The sequence below is a fragment of the Stegostoma tigrinum genome, chromosome 15, assembly GCF_030684315.1.
Source record: "Stegostoma tigrinum isolate sSteTig4 chromosome 15, sSteTig4.hap1, whole genome shotgun sequence".
In the NCBI taxonomy this organism is placed as follows: domain Eukaryota; kingdom Metazoa; phylum Chordata; class Chondrichthyes; order Orectolobiformes; family Stegostomatidae; genus Stegostoma; species Stegostoma tigrinum.
The window spans coordinates 51,885,534-51,908,699 of record NC_081368.1 but is presented as its reverse complement, the minus strand read 5'-3'; the positions used below and the strand labels follow the sequence as shown (position 1 = coordinate 51,908,699).

The window sequence follows — 23,166 nt, the reverse complement described above, 5'->3', positions numbered from 1 at the left end:
GACTTGCACGGTCATTTCAAGATGAAATTGCACTGGCTACTGCATTGGTCAGAAATAAGTGTTAGTTTTGTTTTTGCAAATCCAAGTACTAGAGTGTCAGATAGTAGGAACTGCAGATGCTGGAGAATCAGAGATAACAAAGTGTGGAGCTGGATGAACACAGCAGGCCAAGCAGCATCTCAGGAGCCGAAAGGCTGACGTTTCAGGCCTAAACCCTCATTCAGAAAACAGGGTGTCATGTCTGTTTGAGGCCTGCAGTGGAAAGCAACAGATCATAGACTGCCCAAAAGTTGTTTTTTTTTTAATTGCCTGAATGTGGAAGCGTGGAAGTGTCCTTTAAACTACTGCCCTGAGTTGGCTGCCATTGTCACTTGCCATTGATTGCTCCTCAACAGCCATCACCCCATTCTTCCAATGCTTTCCTGACCTGATGTGTCAACCTCTTTTCTCCCTTCAGCAATGAGGTGCGTGGGAGCATCCAGCAGGTGCCAATAAGTCACCTATCTGATCAAGTGTATCCTGGGAGAAGTTAGGGAGGAAATTGCTGCACGCCTAGTAAAAATATTATAACCACAGGTGAGGTGTCGGAGGACTGAAGGGTGGATAATGTTATGCCTTTAAGAAAGGATGTAAGGAGAAGCCTGGGAACTGTAGACCTGGTGAGTTTGATATCGCTGATGGATAGGTTGTTTAAGGTGATTCCAAAAGGTAGGATTTTCATGTATTTGGAGAGGTGAGGAATGATTAGGGATAGTCAGCATAATTTTGTGTGACGGTAATCGTGCCTCACAAACATGATTGAGATTTTTGAGGAAGTAACCAAAAAGATTGAGAGTAGAAAGGTTAACATTGTTTACTTGGACTTTAGTAAAGCCTATGATAAGGTTTTGCATGGTGGACTAATTAGTAAAGTTAGATCATATGGGATTCAGGATGAGCTTGCCAATTAGATACAAGATTGGCTTTATGGTATGGGACAGAGGTGGTGGAGGTTTGTTTTTCAGACTAGAAGCCTGTGACCAGTGGTGTTCCACAAGGATTGGTACTAGGCCCACTTTTGTGTTTCATTTATTTAAATGATTTGGATGAGAATATAGGAGGCATGGTTAGTAAGTTTGGGGATGACACCAAAATTGTTGGTACAGTGGACAATGAAGAAGGTTATCGAAGGTTACAAAGAGATCTTGATGAATTGGCTCAATGAGCTGAGGAGTAGCAGATGGAGTTTAATTTAGATAAATGTGAGGTTGTTGCATTTTGGTAAGGCAAACTTGTATAATTAGGGCTTATATAATTAATGTGAAGTGTTGTAGAACAGAGAAATCTAGAGGTTCAGGTTCATAATTCTTTGAAATTTGCATCACAGGTAGACATGGTGGATGAGAAGGCGTTTAGCATGGTTTCTTTATTGCTCAGGCCCGTAAATACGTAAGTTGGGACATCATATTAAGGTTGTACAGGAAGTTGGTGAGGCCTGTTCTAGAGTACTGTGTGCAGTTCTACTTGCCCTGTTACGGGAAGGATATTAGTAACCTGGAGAGAGTTCAGAAAAGATTTACAGGATGTTGCAGGGAATGGAAAGTTTGAGTTATTAAAATAGGTTGGATAGGCTGGGACTTTTTTTTCCACTGGAGCATAGGAAGTTGAGGGATGACCTTTATAGAGGTTTATAAAATCACGAGGGGCATGGATAAGGTGAACAGAAAAGGGTCTTTTCTCCTGAGTGGGGCTTCAAAATATGGGGGATTTTTTAAGGTGAAAAGAGAAAGATTTAATAAGGACATGAGGAGCAGTGTTTTTACAGAGCGGTTGGTGTGTGGAATAAACTGCCAAAAGAAGTGGTGGATATGAGTACAGTTACAACATTTAAAAGACATTTGGTTAAGTACATGACTGGAATGTATGGGCCAAACGGAGGGAAGTGGAACTTAGTTTAGTTTGGGAACATGGTCAGCATAGACTAGTTTGACTGAAGATCTGTTTCCGTGCTATATGACTATGACAAGAGGGTGAGCCCAAGATCAGTACAGACAAGATATTGCATTTATTCCTGTGCCTGACTGGTAGCTGAAGATTTTTGGTTTGTCTTTTATTAAATCCCTTTTCAATTGTATATTTGCTCCAAGCATGTCATACCTACCTCAGTGTGGAATCTTGCTAATGATCTCAACAGAGTGTTCCATTGATTCTTCTTGTGCAGAATGCCCATTCATTTTTCCTCTAAGGTTTGCTTAAGCAATATATTTTATTAATTCAAGTCCTCCGCTAGCCTAAATGTACTCAGGACATGAGCTATGTATAATTTCCCTGATAATAATTTGTGAGGCTGGATGAACACAGCAGGCCAAGCAGCATCTCAGGAGCACAAAAGCTGACGTTTCGGGCCTAGACCCTTCCCTGTATGGATTTGCAGAATGCTGATGCATCACATGAACTAAGTAAAGTAATTGAATAAGTTTTCATGAAAATGGAATACTAATTATAAAAGTAGACATAAGGAATAAACAGAAAGTTGTTCAGAGACAAAGTGAATGAACAGAATTTGCTACAGATACTTTTTAACCCCATTGTGTTCCGCAAAAGTTCTTTTGTCTTGATTTGATTGGCTATTAGTTGTGCAGATGAAGTAACTTGCAATATTACCTCACCTATGGCAGTGGCAGTAGTATTAGGAACTCAAAACATTGAAGTCCAACCATGCCAGTCTCTAATTCTGGCCTCTGTTTAGATGGAAAATGTGACTTTCAGGAACTGGCAATCAAGCACTTATAATATGGATCCCTTCTCAAAATTAAATGATTGAACCTGCAAAGGAAGAGGAAAAAGAGATGAATAAAATATGTATTAAACTCTAGTGTCAACTGTACCAGATAAAATTAAAGAGCAAAGTAGTCATATTATGGCAGTGAAAAGTGGAAAGGATGGACATAAGAAAAATTAATGGGTATGTTAATCAATCATATAATATTGAGACAGGATTCAAACTACTTCTGATATTTGATCAGATTGCTGCTAGAGCTGGAGTTGTTATAACACCCCTTTACCAAGGTTGTGGTCTGATAGTCGTAGGAATTTAAAATATTCTTATGTTCAAGATAAAGCCATTATACCTAATAGAAATGATATCGTACCTAATTGTTTTTTCTAATTTAAGGCAAAGGCTATGTATATACCTTAAACATAGATGGCAGTTTTTAGATTTCACAGAAATTAATAATAATAGTAATTTGATTCTCAAATCTGTAACAAAATGAATGCTACAGACCATGCTTTCGTCAGTCTGGAATCAATTGAAAATCATGTAGAGCAGTTCAACATGCTTATTAAGAATAAAAACTTCAACCATAATACTTAATTCCCATGATACAGTACAAACTGGAAAGCTATCTAGTAGTGTGAAGGCTAAGTAAGTTACCCACACTTTTGTATGTAATGAAAATATATTGTGCTGTTTCAATTTTTGTCACTCCTATTAATGAAACTGATTGCCTTTTCACGTCAGAAGTATTGTTTCAAACCCAACCGAGTTTAATGGTATGAAAGTTCCCTCTGTTACCTATAAAGATTCCACGTGAAGTAAAGTTAGGTAGCTGTACAGTGGAAAAATGTCCCTAATTTAGCACTAATTAGCAATCTCACACAGAGAGGTCACAGGACTGCTGATATTTGACTTGCAAGAATATCGCATGAACACAGTTCAGATAGTCTGCTGAGTTTTGGGATTGAGGTATGCTGCTGAATAGAATAGAGGGAACTTTTTTCTGTATCTAGCTATGAGTGCTTTATGTTAACACGAACTGCCAGAAATAGAGTTCACTTTCCTCAACCAACATCTTCCATCTTGATGAGCATGAAATTTTAAAGAAACTGACATTTTCCCGTTTCTTTGTGAATAGCATTTTTGAACAGGTCAATATATTTGGTATATCTTGTTGTAAAAGAATTGTTAGTCTGAAGACATTTGTCACAGGAAACATAACAAACTAATCAATGCACAGAATTTTGTATTATTTTAATAGTAGCGGAAAGTTATATAATTTGCTTAATATGCACATATTATTTTTAAAGTTACCATTTACACATTTTAGCGTACCTGTATTGTAAAGACTGGTATTTTTATTTTTCTATGGTTTTGATTGTGGACTTTTTATTGGGAAAGCAGCTTTTTGTAAAAACAAGGATTGATAGGATTTATTGATAGATTGTGGCACTTTATGAAAACAAGTAACCTGACACTCACTCATTTTAAGTATTATTTACACTGCTGCTGGTACAAGCAGTTTTGGTAGATTTGCAGGCAAGTTGGAGCCAAGGATTGTGTACAAATGGCAATTCAGCCAGCAACAAGTAGCTAATTGGTCTGTGGACTAGTGACCAGTTAACTGTGTGATTGTGTGATTGGCTCCAAGTAGTTGAACAGTTTGCAGCTGTGAGCAAAATGGTGAGAAGCCGTCAGATCTTCTCAAGCTCAGGGGCTGTCTATTCTCAGCACTATTAAAACATTTAAAGCCTGAAGCAAACCAGTTTATTCTTTACTCGTGGTAGCTGTAAACCGACTTGTATTGAATATCAGAGTCCTTTTTTAATATATATGAGTCATTCACCCGGTGCCTCCAGCAATCCATGAAATCATCTAGAGAAGAAAAATCAAGAATCAGCATTCTGATCATCTCTAGAATCATCCTGACAAATCCTGTGAACAGGGATCACTGAAGTGCCTTCACAGTCTTTCCTTCTGCCCACAACACCCATGTTTTATTTTTGTCCTGTCTGTGTCTGTCTGTATACATGTGTGAGGGGTGTTGGGGGGGGAGTTAGTTTATAAGAGGATTAGCGTTCTAATTCGTACAGCTATATGCAAATAGTTGTTAACATGTAGCTGTAGTATTTGTTTATAACAAGTAGTAATTCTTAAAAGCATGGATCAGGTCTCTGTACTTGACTATCAACCTAGGTCTGAAAGTAACGTAAATTGGGAAATCTGCATACTTTCAAAATCTTTTACTGTTTGACTCCAGCAATAGTGGACCTTGATTTCCAGTGCTCTTCCCCAACAAAGTGTGATAGTACTAAATAAAAACTGAGGAGAGGTCACTCGACCAGAAAGGTTAGGTCTGATTTCTTTCCACAGATGCTGCCAGACCTGCTGAGCCTGTTCAACAATTTCAAATTGTGACAAAATTGTGCTTTCCACATTTAAATAACGCAGGTCAATGAAAAGAATATTGATGAGATTTTTATGGGGAACAATAGAGCAGCTGATCCAAAACCACCAGTTTAGCACGCATTCCTAAATTTAAAATTGCCTCCAATGTTTTTTGATTTATGAGAAACTACTACAAAATGATCTAATGCGGAGATTTCTTTTGCAAAATAAAACCACAATCCTGTTCCATAGGCTGTGCAATTCTGAGCTATAGATGTGAGAGGAAATGTTCTCATGAGCTTGATACTAACTCAAAAATGCCAAGTGGTTTTGGCCAAGTTAAAATTCCATCCATCTGCCTGAACTAGTAAGGTTCTGCTATGAAGATAATTGTGTATATTAAATAGGTGACCCTTTAGTCTTAGACTGTGCACTCAGATCCAACCTCTCCATGAAGAGAAACACCCTATCAGCATTTACCCTGTCAGACCTCTTAAGAATCCTATATGTTTCAATGAGATCGCCTCTCGTTCTTCTAAACTCCCATTAGAAGCGTCCCAAACTGTTTAGCCCTTGCTCATAAGACAATCCCACTGTGCTGGGGACATCCTAGTGAAACTTATATGAACTGCCTCCAGTGAACTGATATCTTTCCCTTTAGGGGACCAAATCTGCTCACCAGCACCTTTATATATTTGCAGTAACGCTTTTTCCTACTCTTATACACCAACCCCACTGAAATCCGTACAAACATTCCATTACCCGTCCTGATTACCTGCTGAATCGATGTGTTAGCTTTCTGTGTTTCATGCACAAGTACCTCAAATCCCTTTTTGTAGCAGCTTTCTGCAGCTATTTTACAATTAACTAATTCACCATTCTTTTGTTCTCCCCTGTAAAATGAACAACTTCACAATTTGCACATTATATTCCATTTGTCATCTTATTGCTGACTTACTTAATCTATCAGTATCTTTCTGTAAACTGCTTGTAACCCTCTCCTGCCTTTCTACCTTGTCTTGTTGTTTGCAAATTTGGCGATAGTTTCTTTCAGGTCATATATTGTTGGAGACAAAAAAACTGTAGATGCTGGAATTGTAAAATGTTCTGGCCTTGGTGAGACATGGAGGGATTAATTACAATAGTCGTGAATGCAACAGCAGATAGTGGTGATGCATGAGAATGGAGATAGTGATATGTCCATATTGAGTAGAAAGCTCAGGGGACAGGAATGGCTAGTAGTTTTGGATGGCCAGATGGTTCGAGACACTTGCATGTACATAATGCATGCAGTAATGAGAGTTTAGTCAGTGACCATTGATTGTAAAGGTCGCCTTGTCTTTGTCAAGTTGTACAGAGAGGATAATGGTACTTGCTCTCACAGAGTGCAGAAGATCATGGACCTTTTTCCTGCACTGCTGGATATCCCTTCTGATTTAGGATACTGCATGGACTCAGGCTGGCTTTGTCTGTGCTTTGGCCTCCAGTGGCAGTCTGAAGGGAAAAGGATAATTTCCCCCTGAACCAACGTTTCCTGATCCCTGTCTGTGACAAAGTGTGAGCTTTCCCTTGTGCCACAATGTTGATCAATACAATCTTAGGACCATTCCCTGACTTTTGACATCGAAATATCGGTATGCTTTAAATATGGCAGGAGCAGCATGAATGTTAGATGATCCCAGCAGTGGCAAGCAGTTCTGCTTCTTCAACTGTATTTATCCAAGAAAGACGCTTAAGAGCCCAGTCTCACAATTACTGAGGTGATGAGCAGAAGATCATGATGGAAAAGTCACTCAATAGCGTAGCACATTGGCTGCCATGGATCTTAGTTGGTGATGTATTTTAACTGAAAATGGGAAAATTCTGCCCAGATGTCCTCATGACGTGCTGTGATGTACTCATTGAGATGGTGGCAGTTTGTTTTAGCCAAAATATCAATTGTATTAATTCAACTAAGTTAATAAAATGATATTGAATATAAATCATTGTTTTGCAGTGAAATAATCAGCTAAAGACTGATATCAAACCCCTTCTCATTAAGTGTTTGCTCGGGGATACTGAAGCAGTGTGTTGAAAAGACATGTATGTCCAAAATAGGTCACTAGGAAGTATCAACCATACTCGTATCTCATAACTCAATTCCTATATTGCATATGAGCAATGTGAGTCGCCTCCCCTAAAAGATCATTTAGTGACGGTATCTAAAAGGGAGAGCATGACTAAATATTGTATGAGCTGGTTAAGAAATTATTTGTACCATTTTGCTGCATTATATGCAAGTTTGGGAAATTAGTAATATGGTTTTAAAAATACTGTTTTATTGATGTGTAAGGAAAATGGACAAGTAAATGTTTACTTCAGTCAATTACTTCAGTCTATTTGTCAGTACTTCGTTTAGGACTCTGATAACAGTCTGATGCATCACCTGGATCATAATTTTTATGTTCTAAGTTATTAAATTGTCAATCAGATAAATGTGTTTGTTTCACAGAGGCCGGGCTCATTTATTCCTCCCCTTTTTCTACTATCGTTTCCTGACCCTAAGGTATGCATCTCGAAGGAATCCCTACTGCAGGTAGGTAAAATGTTTACACATCTCCTCCATTGTTTTTAGGCTTGAATACAGTAATAATTATTACCAAAACTACTAAATACATGAGTAGGTATGGGATTTGGATTGTATTTGGATAATGTTGAAGGTAACCTAAGCGTTACAAAGTTTTCAATTCTTTGTAACTCTATCCAGTACAATAAAGTCATTCTTTAAAATCGGCATTACAGATAATATAAGTGGTTTTGCCGGATATGTATTAATGCAATGTATTATTCCATAGTTAAAATAGTCGAAAATTATAAGCATAGTAATTATGTATTATTAGTGTTAAATTATTGGTACTACACTTTAATTCACTAGTAATTTATCAGTGAATAGGTGCAGAAATTTAACTTGTTTTTGATCACCTAATTTTAAGTAATTAATTTGTGTCTAAAGTAACTACTAAATAATTTGTGTGGTACAGTGAAATAAAAACACCTTTTACCTATTATACCCTCCTAAGCATCATATCTGTACTACGTTGCATATTATCAGGAATTTCATTCAAAGAAGTTACTCTTCTCTTTCAGCTGGCTGCAGCAAGTTTTCTCATGCCATTTCCTGACAGCCAAACCTTTTTTAAAAAATGGTTTTCATATCTTTGTACTGCTCGCAAAAGCGAATTTAATGTCTACAAATATAATTCCACATTGAGCCCATAGAACCTCTTCAAGCACCATAAAATGTCAGTTAAAATGACACACAAATTGTCAGCTGTGCTTACTGTAACTGAACACTTGTAATGATTTCCTTGGGTGATTTTTTTTTCCTTAATGACTGTTAATTGGCTGGCATCAATGTTGAGAATGGAATAGATTTGATACACCCATTCTGTCTGCTCACGATCCAACAGCACACATTCTTTTTGGTAGCTTGGTGAAACTTGGCCTCATTTGTTCAATAAAACTATATAGTTGATGAACTGATGGAATGACACTAGGGCTAAAACCTCCCCCAATTAATTGATATTAAATCTGGTGAGATAGGAGTAAAGAATATGGCACTGGTAAGAAAATGATCCAATCTACAGGCACTAACATTTAGATTACTTGAAATTAAGTAAAATGTTAATCTGGTAGTGCAGTTGCTATTACTAGTGCATGGTTCTTCTCCAGAATTTTAACAAAAGGGCAAAAAAGGATGTAACACAAAGTATCATCATAGACGAAGAAGAAGAATACACCTAAGTCTATCAAGTAATTTGAGATCACCGTGAAGTAAATTTGCATGTTGGCAAACCTGATTCTTGCTGTCTGAGGTTTTAAAATAATTCTGGTATATTCCACTGGGTGAATATAGCTGTGTGCAGCTTTTGTAACTTGCATACTTTTGCCATCCTTTCCTGTGACCTGAGGACAGTCTTATAACTTTCTTCCACCACTTGACCTTTTCTGTTTTAGGCTTCAAATGTGCTCCTTCACAGCTTTCATTCTAGCCTTGTAATATTCCTGGGTCTGCAGTCTCAGGTTGAAACATTTCAGCGACTCTTGCTTTCCTTTAGTGTAGCCGTGCCTCATGGTGCCTGTTTGCCAAGGTGCTAATGTTGGATTAGAGCTGTAAGTACGTTTTTTTCCATTAAAAGCTCCTGGCTTTCCCTGGCTGTAATTTTTCCTTGCCCACCAAGGATTTTAGATTTACATATGGACACCCAATGTTAACTTGCTATCCAGCTGAGCACTTACTCAGGACACTCTTGCAGACTTCGGGCACCCAGTGCAACCTTTAACAGCCTTGGAGTGACTGATATTTCAAGGGAATCACAAACACTGTCCTGCTGCTCCATGCCTCTTACCAGTCTGAAACACTTTTTACTGTCAGTTGTAGATTCTGCCTTGATGAATGTTGCCCCCAGGTTTTCTTCTGTAGAGTTCTTTTAATATTAATCAATTCCTGCTGCTAACTGTCTGCATGGACAGGTTTCCTAGAGCTGTGTCTGAAGAAAACTTCAAATATCCGCCATAGTCAGTTTGAGTTTGTGTTGCGAGGCTGCCAAGTGGAATCTGCACTGCTGCTCACCATGTGATTTGAGGATCTCGGCACTGTTGCTCAACATGCGATGGGTTTACTGCCACCCTTCTTTAGACTAGGGGTCTACAAGGGGGCATGTTTGGTCTAATGTGGTAAATGCAAACCACTGGCGAACAAAAAGGGGCTCTTACTTGTTTTTTATTCATTTTTGGTTTTGGATGTGAGTGTCCATAGCTAGGGCAGCATTCATTATCCATCCCTAAACATCCTGGAGAAGGCAGTGGTGAGCTGCCTTCTTGATACACTGAGGCACGCAGCAAGTCGGCACACCCACAGTGCTGTTAGGCAGGGAGTTCTAGGAATTCTAGCCTTCAACAGTGAAGAGCCAGCAATACAGCTCCAAGTCCAAAATGATGTATAGCTTGAACAGGAACTTGCAGGTGTTGATTTTACCCGATCATCTGCTGGCCTTGTCCTTCTGACCAGTAGAGGTTGCAGGTTTGCAAAGTGATGTTGAAGGTGCCTTGGTTCTTTACTGCAGAGCATCTTGTATAGTGGCAGGAGTGTGTACCATCTACATTGCTGGTGAAGGATCTGCATGTTGAAGTGGTGAATGTGGTACTAATCAAGCAGGCTTCTTTGTCCTGGATGGTGGCAAACTTCTTGACTGTCGTTGGGGGATCCATTCATTCAGACAACTGGGGAGTATTCTGTCATAATCCTGACATGTGCCTTGTAGATTGGACAGGCACTGGGGAGAAATAGAGACAGTTTATTCACCACAAAATTCCTTGTCTCTAACCTGCTGTTGTAGAAACAGGTATTTGTGTGGCTGATGGAGTTTCTGGTCAATGGTAACTCCCACAATCTTAATAGCGGGGGTTTCACCCATGGTAATGCTACTGAATGTCAACGAGCATTGGTTAGATTCTCTTTGTAGATGGTCATTGGCCTGGCAAGGGCGTGTAACAAATGTTACGTGCCATTTATCAGCCAAAGTGTGAGTATTGTCCAGGTCTTGCTTATTTGGACATGGACTGCTTTAGTATTTCAGAAGCCATGAACTGTGCATCATCAGCAAGCATCCCCCTTCTCTGTTTTCATGGAGGGAATCAGCTGAAAATAATCGGATGTAGGACAGTACTCTGAGGAGCTTCTGTTGAGTTGGCTTTTTTTTATTATTTGTTCACAGGATGTATGTATTGCTCCCTGGGATAGTGGTGGATAATAAATACTGGTTCAGAGAGTCAGTCACTTTGCTGTGCATCTGTAGCTACATACAGTCCAGACCAGGTAAGGATAGCACATTTCCTTCCCCAAAGGACATCCAAGAACCAGTTGAGCTTTTAGAACAATCGACAGTGGCTACACAACCACAATTGGATAAGCTATCTATTCTAGATCCTTCATGAATTCAGATGTCACCATCTAGCATAATAGGATTTGAAACAGGTTCCCCAGAACATTAATTTGATGACCTGGATTATCATTCTCATGTCATTTACCACAATATCACTGCCTGCCTCTTCCAGAATCCACAATCATCTTCCTTTATATAACTTCAACCAGCAAAGAGTTTTCCCTGATTCCCATTGTCTCCAGTCTAGCTAGCTCTCCTAGATGCCTTACTGCATCAAATATTATCTCAATGTTAAGACCAATCCCTCCCACTTCACCTCCGGAATTCAGCACTTTTGTCCTTGTTTGGACTAAGGCTGTAATGAGGTCAGGAGCTTGATGGAAACGAACTGAGCATATGAGCAGATTATTTGTTTGCGTACCACTGAATAGCATTGTCGAAAACCCTTTCCATCACTTTGCCGATGATTGAATGTCAACTGAGCACGGTAGTTGACCAGTTTAGATTTGTCCTGCTTTCTGTGCACAGGACATCCCGGGTAATTTTCTACTTTGTCAGGTACATGCCAGTATTGTAACTATTCTGGAACACGTACAGACTAGAGATGCTTCTACTTCTAGAATGCGTGACTTCAGTACTATTGCTTTAATATTGTTAGAGCCCATAAATTCTCTCATTTCCTGGTGTCATGTGGAGTGATTTGGATTGGTTAAAGACAGGCATCTGTAATGCAGAGGACTTTGGAATGAGGAGGAGATGGATCATCCACTTGGGACTTGTGGCTGAAGATGGGATGCAAATACTTTAGCCTTACATTTTCCATTGATATCCTGGACTCTTCCATAATTGAATAAAGGGGTATTTGTGGAGCTGCCTCCTCCCCGTGACTTGTTTATTATTCACCACCATTCATGACTGGATGTGGTAGGACTGCAGAACTTAGATCCGATCCATTGCTTGTGAAGTTGCTTACCCTTGCCTGTTGCTCTGCTGTGTGGCACACAATTAAATCTGTGTTGGAACAAGTTGACACTGGTTGACGTCATTTTTTTTGGTAAGCTTGGTGCTGCTCCTGGCATAACCATCTGAACCAGATGTTATGCCAGTGTCTGTGTAACCACTGTCAATTGTTGTAAAAGCTCAGCTAGTTCATGGATGTCCTTTTAGGGAAGGAAATGTGCTATCCTTACCTGGACTGGACTATATGTAACTCCAGATGCACAGCAACGTGACTGACTCTCTGAACCAGTATTTACTATCACCACTATTGCGCCAGGGTATATTTCCCAGCTCAATTGTAGGAGAGGGTGAGGGATATGCAAGACCACTCAGTTAAAGATTGTAGTTGAACACTATTCTACTACTGCTGTTGGCCTAAAGAGCCTCATAGATGGTCAGTATTGACTTGCTAGATTTGTTCGATATATGTCTCATTTAGTATGGTGGTAGTGTCACACAATGTGATGTATAGTCTCAGTATGAAGATGAAACCTGGTTTCCGCAAATCTGTGTCATGATCACTCCCATGCAAACATCTGCAACAAGTAGATCGGTTAGGACAAGCTCAACTAGATTTCTTTCTCTCGTTAATTTCCTCACCACTTAACAAGATATAGTTTATTGCGTGGTTGAACCAAAGTACAGTGCAACTGAAATGATAAACACTCTCCGAGACTATGAAAGAGGCCTGGATGGTAGATCTTTCTCTGCGATCATCACCTGTTCCCTCACCAGGTCCACAATACGTCCAATACGTCCAAGAACTTCCAATTCCCTGGCCCCCAACACCTCATTTTCACCATGGGCGTCCAGTCCCTATACACCTCTATTCCGCATGCAGATGGCCTCAAGGCCCTCCGCTTCTTCCTGTCCCACAGGCCCGACCAGTCCCCCTCCACTGACACCCTCATCCGCCTAGCCGAACTCGTCCTCACCCTCAACAACTTCTCTTTCGATTCCTCCCACTTCCTACAGACAAAGGGGGTGGCCATGGGCACCTGCATGGGCCCCAGCTATGCCGGCCTCTTTGTAGGTTACGTGGAACAGTCCCTCTTCCGCACCTACACAGGCCCAAAACCCCACCTCTTCCTCCGTTACATTGATGACTGTATCGGCGCCGCCTCTTGCTCCTCAGAGGAGCTCAAACAGTTCATCCACTTCACCAACACCTTCCACCCCAACCTTCAGTTCACCTGGGCCATCTCCAGCACATCCCTCACCTTCCTGGACCTCTTAGTCTCTATCTCAGGCAACGAGCTTATAACTGATGTCCATTTCAAGCCCACTGACTCCCACAGCTAGAATACACTTCCTCCCACCCACCCTCCTGCAAAAATTCCATCCCCTATTCCCAATTCCTCCGCCTCCGCCGCATCTGCTCCCACAATGAGGCATTCCACTCCCGCACATCCCAGATGTCCAAGTTCTTCAAGGACCACAACTGCACCCCCCCCCCCCCCAACAGTGGTCGAGAACGCCCTTGACCGCGTCTCCCGCATTTCCCGCAACACATCCCTCACACCCCGCCCCTGCCACAACTGCCCTAAGAGGATCCCCCTCGTTCTCCCACACCACCCCACCAACCTCCGGATACAACGCATCATCCTCCAACACTTCTACCATCTACAATCCGACCCCACCACCCAAGACATTTTCCATCCCCACCCTTGTCTGCTTTCTGGAGAGAACACTCTCCCCATGACTCCCTTGTTCGCTCCACACTGCCCTCCAACCCCACCATACCCGGCACCTTCCCCCGCAACCACAGGAAATGCTACACTTGCCCCCACACCTCCTCCCTCACCCCTATCCCAGGCCCCAAGATGACTTTCCATGTTAAGCAGAGGTTCACCTGCTCATCTGCCAATGTGGTATACTGTATCCATTGTACCCAGTGTGGCTTCCTCGACATTGGGGAAACCAAGCGGAGGCTTGGGGACCGCTTTGCAGACCACCTCCGCTCGGTTCGCAATAAACAACTGCACCTCCCAGTCGTGAACCATTTCCACTCCCCCTCCCATTCTTTAGATGACATGTCCATCATGGGCCTCCAGCAGTGCCACAATGATGTCACCCGAAGGTTGCAGGACCAGCAACTCATATTCCGCTTGGTAAACCCTGCAGCCCAATGGTGTCAATGTGGACTTCACCAGCTTCAAAATCTTCGCTTCCCCCACCACATCCCAAAACCAGCCCAGTTCGTCCCCTCCCCCCACTGCACCACACAACCAGCCCAGCTCTTTTCCTCCACCCACTGCATCCCAAAACCAGTCCAACCTGTCTCTGCCTCCCTAACCTGTTCTTCGTCTCACCCATCCCTTCCTCCCACCCCAAGCCACACCTCCATCTCCTACCTACTAACTTCATCCCACCTCCTTGACCTGTCCGTCTTCCCTGGACTGACCTATCCCCTCCCTACCTCCCCACCTATACTCTTCTCTCCACCTATCTTCTTTTCTCTCCATCTTTGGTCCACCTCCCCCTCTCTCCCTATTTATTCCAGAACCCTCACCCCATCCCCCTCTCTGATGAATGGTCTAGGCCCGAAACGTCAGCTTTTGTGCTCCTGAGATGCTGCTGGGCCTGCTGTGTTCATCCAGCCTCACATTTTATTATCCACAATACGTCCTAATGGATAGTACTTCAGGCACAATGAAAATATCTCTGCAACACTCTGAAGATTTTATTAAACTCCACACCTACAGTCGCCAGAGGCTGGAATCGATCCTGGGTCCCTGGCGCTGTGCTAACTACTGAGCCACCATGCCGCCCCTTAGAGTCAAGTGAAGGATGTAATGTACATCATGTACTGGAATGATTTCTGAAGTTAGTGGAATCATTTTTGTTTTTGAATGGGTAGAAGGCTATCGATCAGGAAAGGAACAGAGTGGGAGGGCGAAGATGGAAACCAAGTTACTCCTGATTTGGTGAAGACCATGTGAAAGAAATCTAAAAATCTCTGAAGTTACCTTTGGCATGAATACATATGATAACTTGCTCAGAAAAATTTTGTGGCAGGCACTGCCTAAAGGCTTAGGTAATGCTGTGAAACCAGTGCTAGGATATTCCTGTAAAAATGTAGATCCGGAATGTTGGGGACAATTAGTGTCATAGCTGACAGCATAACAGTTACATTGTACTGGACAAAGAGGTTCCATTATGGAACAGTTTGGACAATGATTGCAGCAACAGCCTGAACTTCAAAATTTGAGAAAAAAAATTTGACACATCTGTGAACTCCATACTTTCACAGCAACCAGCTGAGAGAACCATCTGAGGTGTGTGAATTTTGTGCAGTCAAGGAGTAAACAAGTCAAGTTACACATGCAGTTTGAATCTTTTAAGCATCCGTTACATGTCACTTTAAAAAATATAGTTTGTGCCAAGAAGTAATTAGTGAATAGTGAGTCATTGAATTTCCAAAGGCAGCAGATGGATTATTTGCATGAACAGGAGACATTATCTACAACACACACCATCCATGTCCAAAGTGAAAGCAAATGGAAAGCAAAGTCTGAACCTGTTGTAGTACATCTTGCAAAAGCGAAAATACCTAGTTTTAGATCTTAAATCTAGTCTTTATTATCCAGTTAAACTGATATAATTCCATTACAGTGCCTGATATTTTCCATGAATCAGTGACGTAACATATTAGCAAAAGTTAAGCAAAAGAAGTCTACGATATGACATGGAAAGGGGGAAAAGGGAGATGAGAGTCTGGCTGACGTGATGACAAGTCGTGATCTCAAACCCATAGTGAATTCTTTTGATACAGAGATAGTAGGAACTGCTGATGCTGGAGAATCTGAGAAAACACGGTGTGAAGCTGGATGAACACAGCAGGCCAAGCAGCATCAGAGGAGCAGGAAAGCTTGACGTTTCAGGTCGAGATCCTTCCACATACTGCTTGGCCTACTGTGTTCATCCAGCTTTGCACCGTGTTATCCCATGAATTCTTTTGACTTGCCCCAGAGGGCAGTTAAGAGCCAACTCCATTGCTATAGTCTGTAATTATGTACAAGCTAGGCCAGGTAAGGTTAGCAGATTTTCTTCCCCAAAAGAAATGAAGTAAGTGGGATTTTATCACGATTGACAGTGGTTGCATAGTTGCCATTGGATCAGCTTATTTATCCTAGATAGTTATATAAACCGAATTTTTCCATTTGCACCAGTGTCCACAGACTATTATCAATCATCGACCCACTTCAACCCCAAGGCCTTTTAGTCTATCTGATTTGCTCTGCCATTTAATGAAATCATGGCTCACCTGATCAATCTCAACTTCACATTGCTGCCTTTTGTCCAATAACCCTCAATTCCCTTACTGATTCCCTTACTAAAATCCTCACAACCTTGAATATACTTAATGACCCAGCCTTATATCCCGCAGTGAAGAATCCCACAGATTCACAATGCCCTTAGAGAAGACATTCCTCCTCATCTGTGTCTTAAATGTGCAGCTCTGTCACTCGGGGAGCCTCTCTGCCTGTACCCTATCAAGAAACCTAGAATCTTGTACATTTCAATAAGGTTGCTTCTCATTTTTCAATATTCCAATGACTGCAACCCCAATCTACTCAACTCCCCTCATTAGGAAATGCCTCCATGCCCAAGGTCAACCCAGTGAACCTTCTCTGGACTGCTTCTGTTGCCAGTGTACCTTTCCTTGATAAAGGGGCCAAATCTGTTCACAATATTCTAGATCTAGTCTGGCAAGTGCATTGTACATCTTAGCAAGACTACCTGGTTTTAAGCTGTCTATCCTTTAAAACAAAGGCCTAAGTGCCATTCTATTCCCTGTTACCTGCTGAATGCAGATGCCAGTTTTTTTATGATTTGCACAATGACCCATTAATCTCTCTGTGCTGAGTCCCCGTGCAGTCTATCTGCAGTTAAATAACATTCAGCTCCACTTGTTTTTCCTGCCAAAGTGTATAATGCACATTTTCTAACATTATAGTCCATCTTTCAGTTTTTATATTCCATTTGCTAAGTTTTTACCCATCCACTTAACCTGTCCCTCTGCAGATTTTGTCTCATCCTCACCACTTGCCCTTCACCTAATTTTATATCAACCAAAAAATTGACAGTGCATTCCCTTGCCTCATCCAAGTCATATATATATGGGTATGGTAAATAATTGTGACCCCAGCACTGATCCGTTTGGCACTCCACTAGTTACAGATTGCCATCCTGAAAGTGCACTCCTTATTCCAATTCTGTCTTATGTTGCTAATAGACTACTACCAACACCATGAGCTCTTATGTTATTGAGTAGCCTTGTGTGCATTATTTTATTGAATGACTTTTAGAAATCCAAATATGTCATGCTTTGGTTCCTGTTTATTTACTCTGCTTGTTACATTCTCAAAAGAATTCCAACAAATTTGCCAGACATGATTTCCCCTTTGTTGAGCCATGTTTACTGTAATTGATTAGATTATGTGTTTCTAAATGCTTTGCTATTACATCCTTTTATAAAAGAATCTAACAACTTGTTCCCAACAACAGCTGCTGAGCAACCTGGCCTAAACATTCTTCTTCCCTAGAAGTTACAATTATATTCAGGATGTGGCATAAGAGCATGATTCTGGGATGTGAGCCAGTACAGGCACCAACGTATACATTAATAGCAGGAGTAGGTCACTCTGCTGCTCAGTCCTCCTCCATCATTTAATAAAATCATGGTTAATCTGTAAGCACAATTAACTGTATGATGCTTTAACACACAAGGTAGAAAGTAGTTTACATGAAATGAAATGAATTAATCATTGAATGAAAAACACAATTGCTCAGTAGGTAAGTAATCAGTTGTTACAGTCAGTGATGCAAGTACTCAGCATCAGCTCCTGTATTTATTTTCTGTATTTCGAGAAAAGACCTCAGCTGGAGAACAGGGCCTGAACACCATTCTTGTTCGTTTACAGCAGTTCTAGTCCCATACAGCTCAAGCCTGATCACCTAGAATACTAATCCAGTGACATTACCACTAAGTCCCCACCACCTCTAAACTGTAAGTTGCTTTTGGAAAACAAAGAAATCAAATTTTGTACATACTCCATGTGGGAGCTTGTTTCGTGATAACTAATTAAATAATAGATGACTCTGTCAAAAGATGAGCATGTTTTCATATTGATTGTATCATGCCATAACTGGAAATAATTAAGCATCCCAATTTACTTATTTGGGTGGAAGAATGGCTCTACTGCCTGAATTGCAACAAAAAGATGTGATTCATATTATGCGATATTGTGAATCACCTCCAGGAACAAGAAAATTCAGATCTAAGAATGGATCCAGTCAAAGTGGAAAACCATTTTCACATGAATCATTGTACCTTTCTTGAAAGAAGCCAAATATTAAAATAGCTTTGCAAAGTACTTCTCCCAACAAAAATCCATGATCTCTTAATATCAAAATAACTTTAAAGTTCTGCAGCTTCTGAATTTTGTTGGAATCATCATTTTGACCATGAACAGGAGAGAATGATAGTCTTACAAGGCCTAACCAACTCCGATGTTGTCTCAGATTCTCTGATATGTTTCAAGGGATTAACAATTTTGCTTGATCATGCTGAATCCAAATGATACTACTACAAATTTAATAGATAATAGACTTTAAACTAAGAAAGTATAAGTTTTAAGGAGACAACATGACAGGTTGGCACAAGATTCTAGGGTCAAACTTGAAGGGGCCACAACGTAGAACTGATTTGACACTAGGATCTGGATATTTGCTCCCAGTCAGAATCAGCAAAATTCCCACCTCTGCAAAACTGACTAGTGAAAGTCTGACAAATATTCTAAAACTTCATTCTGGGGCCTGGTTTTAACAGAAATCTTGCCTGCCACTCTCAAAAACTATATTGCAGCAGCTACAGGGACTTCCACGGGTGGAAGTAAGCTCATCAGAGGCCATCCTGAGTGACCAAAATCTCATAGGCTGTACAAAGATGCAAAACTGATTTGTAATCCTGAACAGTGTATTTGCAAACATGCTGCTCTCTGCAGTGATAATGGGAACTGCAGATGCTGGAAATTCCAAGATAATAAAATGTGAGGCTGGATGAACACAGCAGGCCAAGCAGCATCTCAGGAGCACAAAAGCTGACGTTTCGGGCCTAGACCCTTCATCAGAGAGGGGGATGGGGGGAGGGAACTGAAATAAATAGGGAGAGAGGGGGAGGCGGACCAAAGATGGAGAGTAAAGAAGATAGGTGGAGAGGGTGTAGGTGGGGAGGTAGGGAGGGGATAGGTCAGTCCAGGGAAGACGGACAGGTCAAGGAGGTGGGATGAGGTTAGTAGGTAGCTGGGGGTGCGGCTTGGGGTGGGAGGAAGGGATGGGTGAGAGGAAGAGCCGGTTAGGGAGGCAGAGACAGGTTGGACTGGTTTTGGGATGCAGTGGGTGGGGGCGATGAGCTGGGCTGGTTGTGTGGTGCAGTGGGGGGAGGGGATGAACTGGGCTGGTTTAGGGATGCAGTAGGGGAAGGGGAGATTTTGAAACTGGTGAAGTCCACATTGATACCATATGGCTGCAGGGTTCCCAGGCGGAATATGAGTTGCTGTTCCTGCAACCTTCGGGTGGCATCATTGTGGCTGTGCAGGAGGCCCATGATGGACATGTCATCAAGAGAATGGGAGGGGGAGTGGAAATGGTTTGCGACTGGGAGGTGCAGTTGTTTGTTGCGAACTGAGCGGAGGTGTTCTGCAAAGCGGTCCCCAAGCCTGCTCTCTGCAGTGCTGTCTTTCATGGGTGATGTGGGCATAAGTTGAAAAGATATATCATTACTCATATAGCACCTACACTTTTCTTTTATATTTGCATGACATGGCTTGTGCTACATTCATCAGAATAAAGTCCTCTGTACCAAAGGTCAAGTACAGGGATGTCATGGCCTTCCTTGTCCAAATCTTCCATATCTCACTGTATGAAGGAGCATGCTGAACTGATAAGGGTTTACAATGCCTTAGAAGGATGGTCACTAGGAGACAAAGGCTAAACACTGCAATCACTGCTGATGACTCAATTATGCAAACCCCTGACTAAGGTCAAATGTAGATACATTGTGGCCCATTCTTCAGCCAGACCCATAGGGAGCAGACAGTAGGCCTCTTGGTAATGTTGTCATGTTACTTGTTTTGGTCAAGAGAGGCTTTGCAATGTAGTCTAGATGCATAATCCTAACATGCTGTGCTCTGCACAACTGGAGCAAGCAAAGGATGGGATGTGCAGGATGCTGAAGAGCTGGGACATCAGAAGTTGTCTTCCCAGAAGGAAAAGGAGGATATTGAACATGAGTATTATCTTCAGGAGGATAGCGTGCTGCCGTGTGAGGCGCACCATGACTGATAGGACTTGATTGACACACAGTTCCAGTATCCATAAGCTGGTGCGTTCACTTATTAACATAAATTTGTTTGCTGCTCAAAAGGCAAGCAGTGCCTTGTGTTCCCAAAGGCAAATGTTGTTTCTGTTCATTTGATTTTTCTTTTTTTTTCTTCTTGCTGTTGCTGAATAAGAGTGACAGTCCTCAAACATTTGAAACCATGTGATGGTCTCAGATTGAAAAATAAGATATTGGGCGACACTGCATTGAGGAAAGAGTGACATTCCCTTAGGCAGGGTTCTAAGATGAAAAGAGGCTAAGGACAAATAAGCTGTGTAACTCCATTGTTAAACAGGAATCGATTAGCAAATTTGCACATGTATGTGCAATGGATGTAGGCGCTGAAACATGATTTGTGTTTGGTTCCCCCCTCACTACGAACATTTTTGAGGGTAGCATTTAGCTTCGTGCATGGCCATATTTTTAAAATGGCACAAGTCCCTTAAATCCTGGGGTTCCTCTTGGTGGCAATTTCTTCTGTTTTCAGTGAGAGGAAAGGTAGGATGTGGTGCGCAAGTAATAAGGCATGTTTCGGAAAGTAATGAGAGAGCTCTCAGTTGGCCTATTGGAAACCCTCCGTGAAATTTGCCAAATTTGACAATTGGGATAACTTTTAGCCCGATGTAACCAAAATTAGCCATACATCCCTCTTCCCTGCCCTCCCCCAACTCCTCTCTCATATTTGATGCCCCATCTGTGCCATCCCATGTCCCCTCGATGCCTGTTTATGCCCCTGTATCTAACCCCACGGCTCATTAATGCCCAATGCCAAATTGCTGCCAATCCATGACCTCCACCCACCACCCTGCACTCTTGAATGCTCCATGCCAACTTACCCCAATAGCTAAATAATATGAAGGCCTAAGTGTCCGTTTTGAATTGACTATTTAAAATAACCATGGCTGAAAACTTGTTCATTATGTTTAACTTTGTTCAACTCCTTAAACCTTTAAAAACAAATTAAGCATTTTTAATCATAGCCCTCCATTAAGGGCTGACATCATTTGGAGCTGTCAAGGTACAAACTGACAAGTTGTGGTTAATTATCTGGCACAATTATTGGAATCCTCCACAGGCTTATGTCAATAGAGTAAAACAGTGAGCACTTCTTTTTAAACAGCAGACAGTTTTGCTTTCAATTTAAAGGCCAAGAATTTAAATGCATGGAAGTTTTAAAAGGCGTTGAATGTCTGGACAATTCGACAGTTCTGGTCAGTTTATCCATTTTTTTAACACATAAACTTTGGTGCCTACTTTTAACAATCCCAAAGCAAACATGATCTCTTCAAAGGTCACCCTACTTCAGCCAAGGGTGTCACTGGACCTGTCCAAAAAAGGTTCCTTACCTCCCCAAAAGAATCCAGTACACTTAGACCTTCTAAAAAGAGTAATGCCAATTTGTGGTGTTTTGGATATGCCACCAGTGAAATTAGATCTGATCGTTGCCACCCTACCTATCGACCCACAATCTTTAATACCACTGTCTCTCTGTTAAACCATCCCCTGCCCTACCGTCTTCGTGATGGGAGCAGGATTTGGGGACAGATTTCTGGAATTGGACCTCCAGTGTCATTTTGGGTAAACTGGAGTCCCTTTCCCTTTCATCAGTAATTCATACCCAAGCCTGTTTCCTAGCAGGAATTAAAGAGGGCGGGGGGAAATCTGAGATTATAAGTCTGGAGTTCCTAACTATGTGTTTAGAATATGCTAAAACTCTCTTTAAAGACAAAAAAAATTGTTAAATAACTGTAGCCATGAGCTAAGGATCTGGACTGACACCACAGGTGAATTCTCCTAAACATTCTGGTTTTTAAGTGGATATATAAGGGGTTCTTGTGCTAGAAGCATGTAGCAACATCTCTGAACAGGGTGATTAAAAAATATCAAAGTGGATATTATGTGCTAAGGGTGTCCTTGCGTCTCCTTTAAACAGGTATTCGTTTATTACTTATTTCAGTAGAGTTTTTCAAATGTACTGCACAAATATTCCCACATATTCTCATTATATTAAAAATTTAAATCGCAAGAGCAACACTATGTATACAAGCATGCATGAATAAAACTAGTCCTCAAATTGGACAAGGTTATACGTGAGCAGAATGGATAATGTACTGCCATTCACACAGATATATGGTACCTGTCTTGCGTTGGTAGCTATACTTATAATAGCACACAATCAAACTCAGAATATAGAATAAGGTCATGAACTGAAAATTAAGTAGGTGAATGTGGAGATAAAGGAGAACAGTGGTAGTGGACAATGGTATCTACTGTCATCCACCAATCACATAACCTAGTTTGTCCCTTTTAAATATTTAGCAGTGTTCTACTTTTGTGGCACTACTGGATGGCTGTGTTCTTTTCGAGCCTTTAGAATTAAACACTGTCACCGTCTTAATGAGAGAAAAGTTGACCATAGAACTGCAAAGACTTTTGGCAGAGAAAGCCATTCATCTTTGTTTCAGTTCTTTTCATGGAGCAATTTAAATAAAATCCTCTGCTTCATGTTTCCAAATAGTTTGCATCTTCCTCTGCTTCAAGTAGTTGAGCAATTTTCGCTTTTAAATATACTACTATCCCTGGGTGTAGAGAAAAATTTGCTGGATAAATTGAGCGGGCCTGAAAAAAGTAGTATTTAATATTCCAGATAGTTTTGATGTTTCCATTTACGTTGATGTAACATTTTAAGTTTCTGTACGAAGTGTGGCAAA

General features: G+C 41.2%; 1 protein-coding gene across 2 annotated transcripts in view; it reads left to right on the top strand.

The window, feature by feature from the left end:
* LOC125458941 (transmembrane protein 33-like) overlaps nt 1-23,166 on the top strand; it is a 140,373-nt gene that overhangs the window by 106,315 nt on the left and 10,892 nt on the right. For both annotated transcript variants that reach the window (XM_048544792.2, XM_048544793.2), the window contains exon 7: nt 7,638-7,721. In XM_048544792.2, the coding sequence (XP_048400749.1) occupies nt 7,638-7,721 (84 nt within the window). The remainder of the gene's footprint in view (nt 1-7,637; nt 7,722-23,166) is intronic.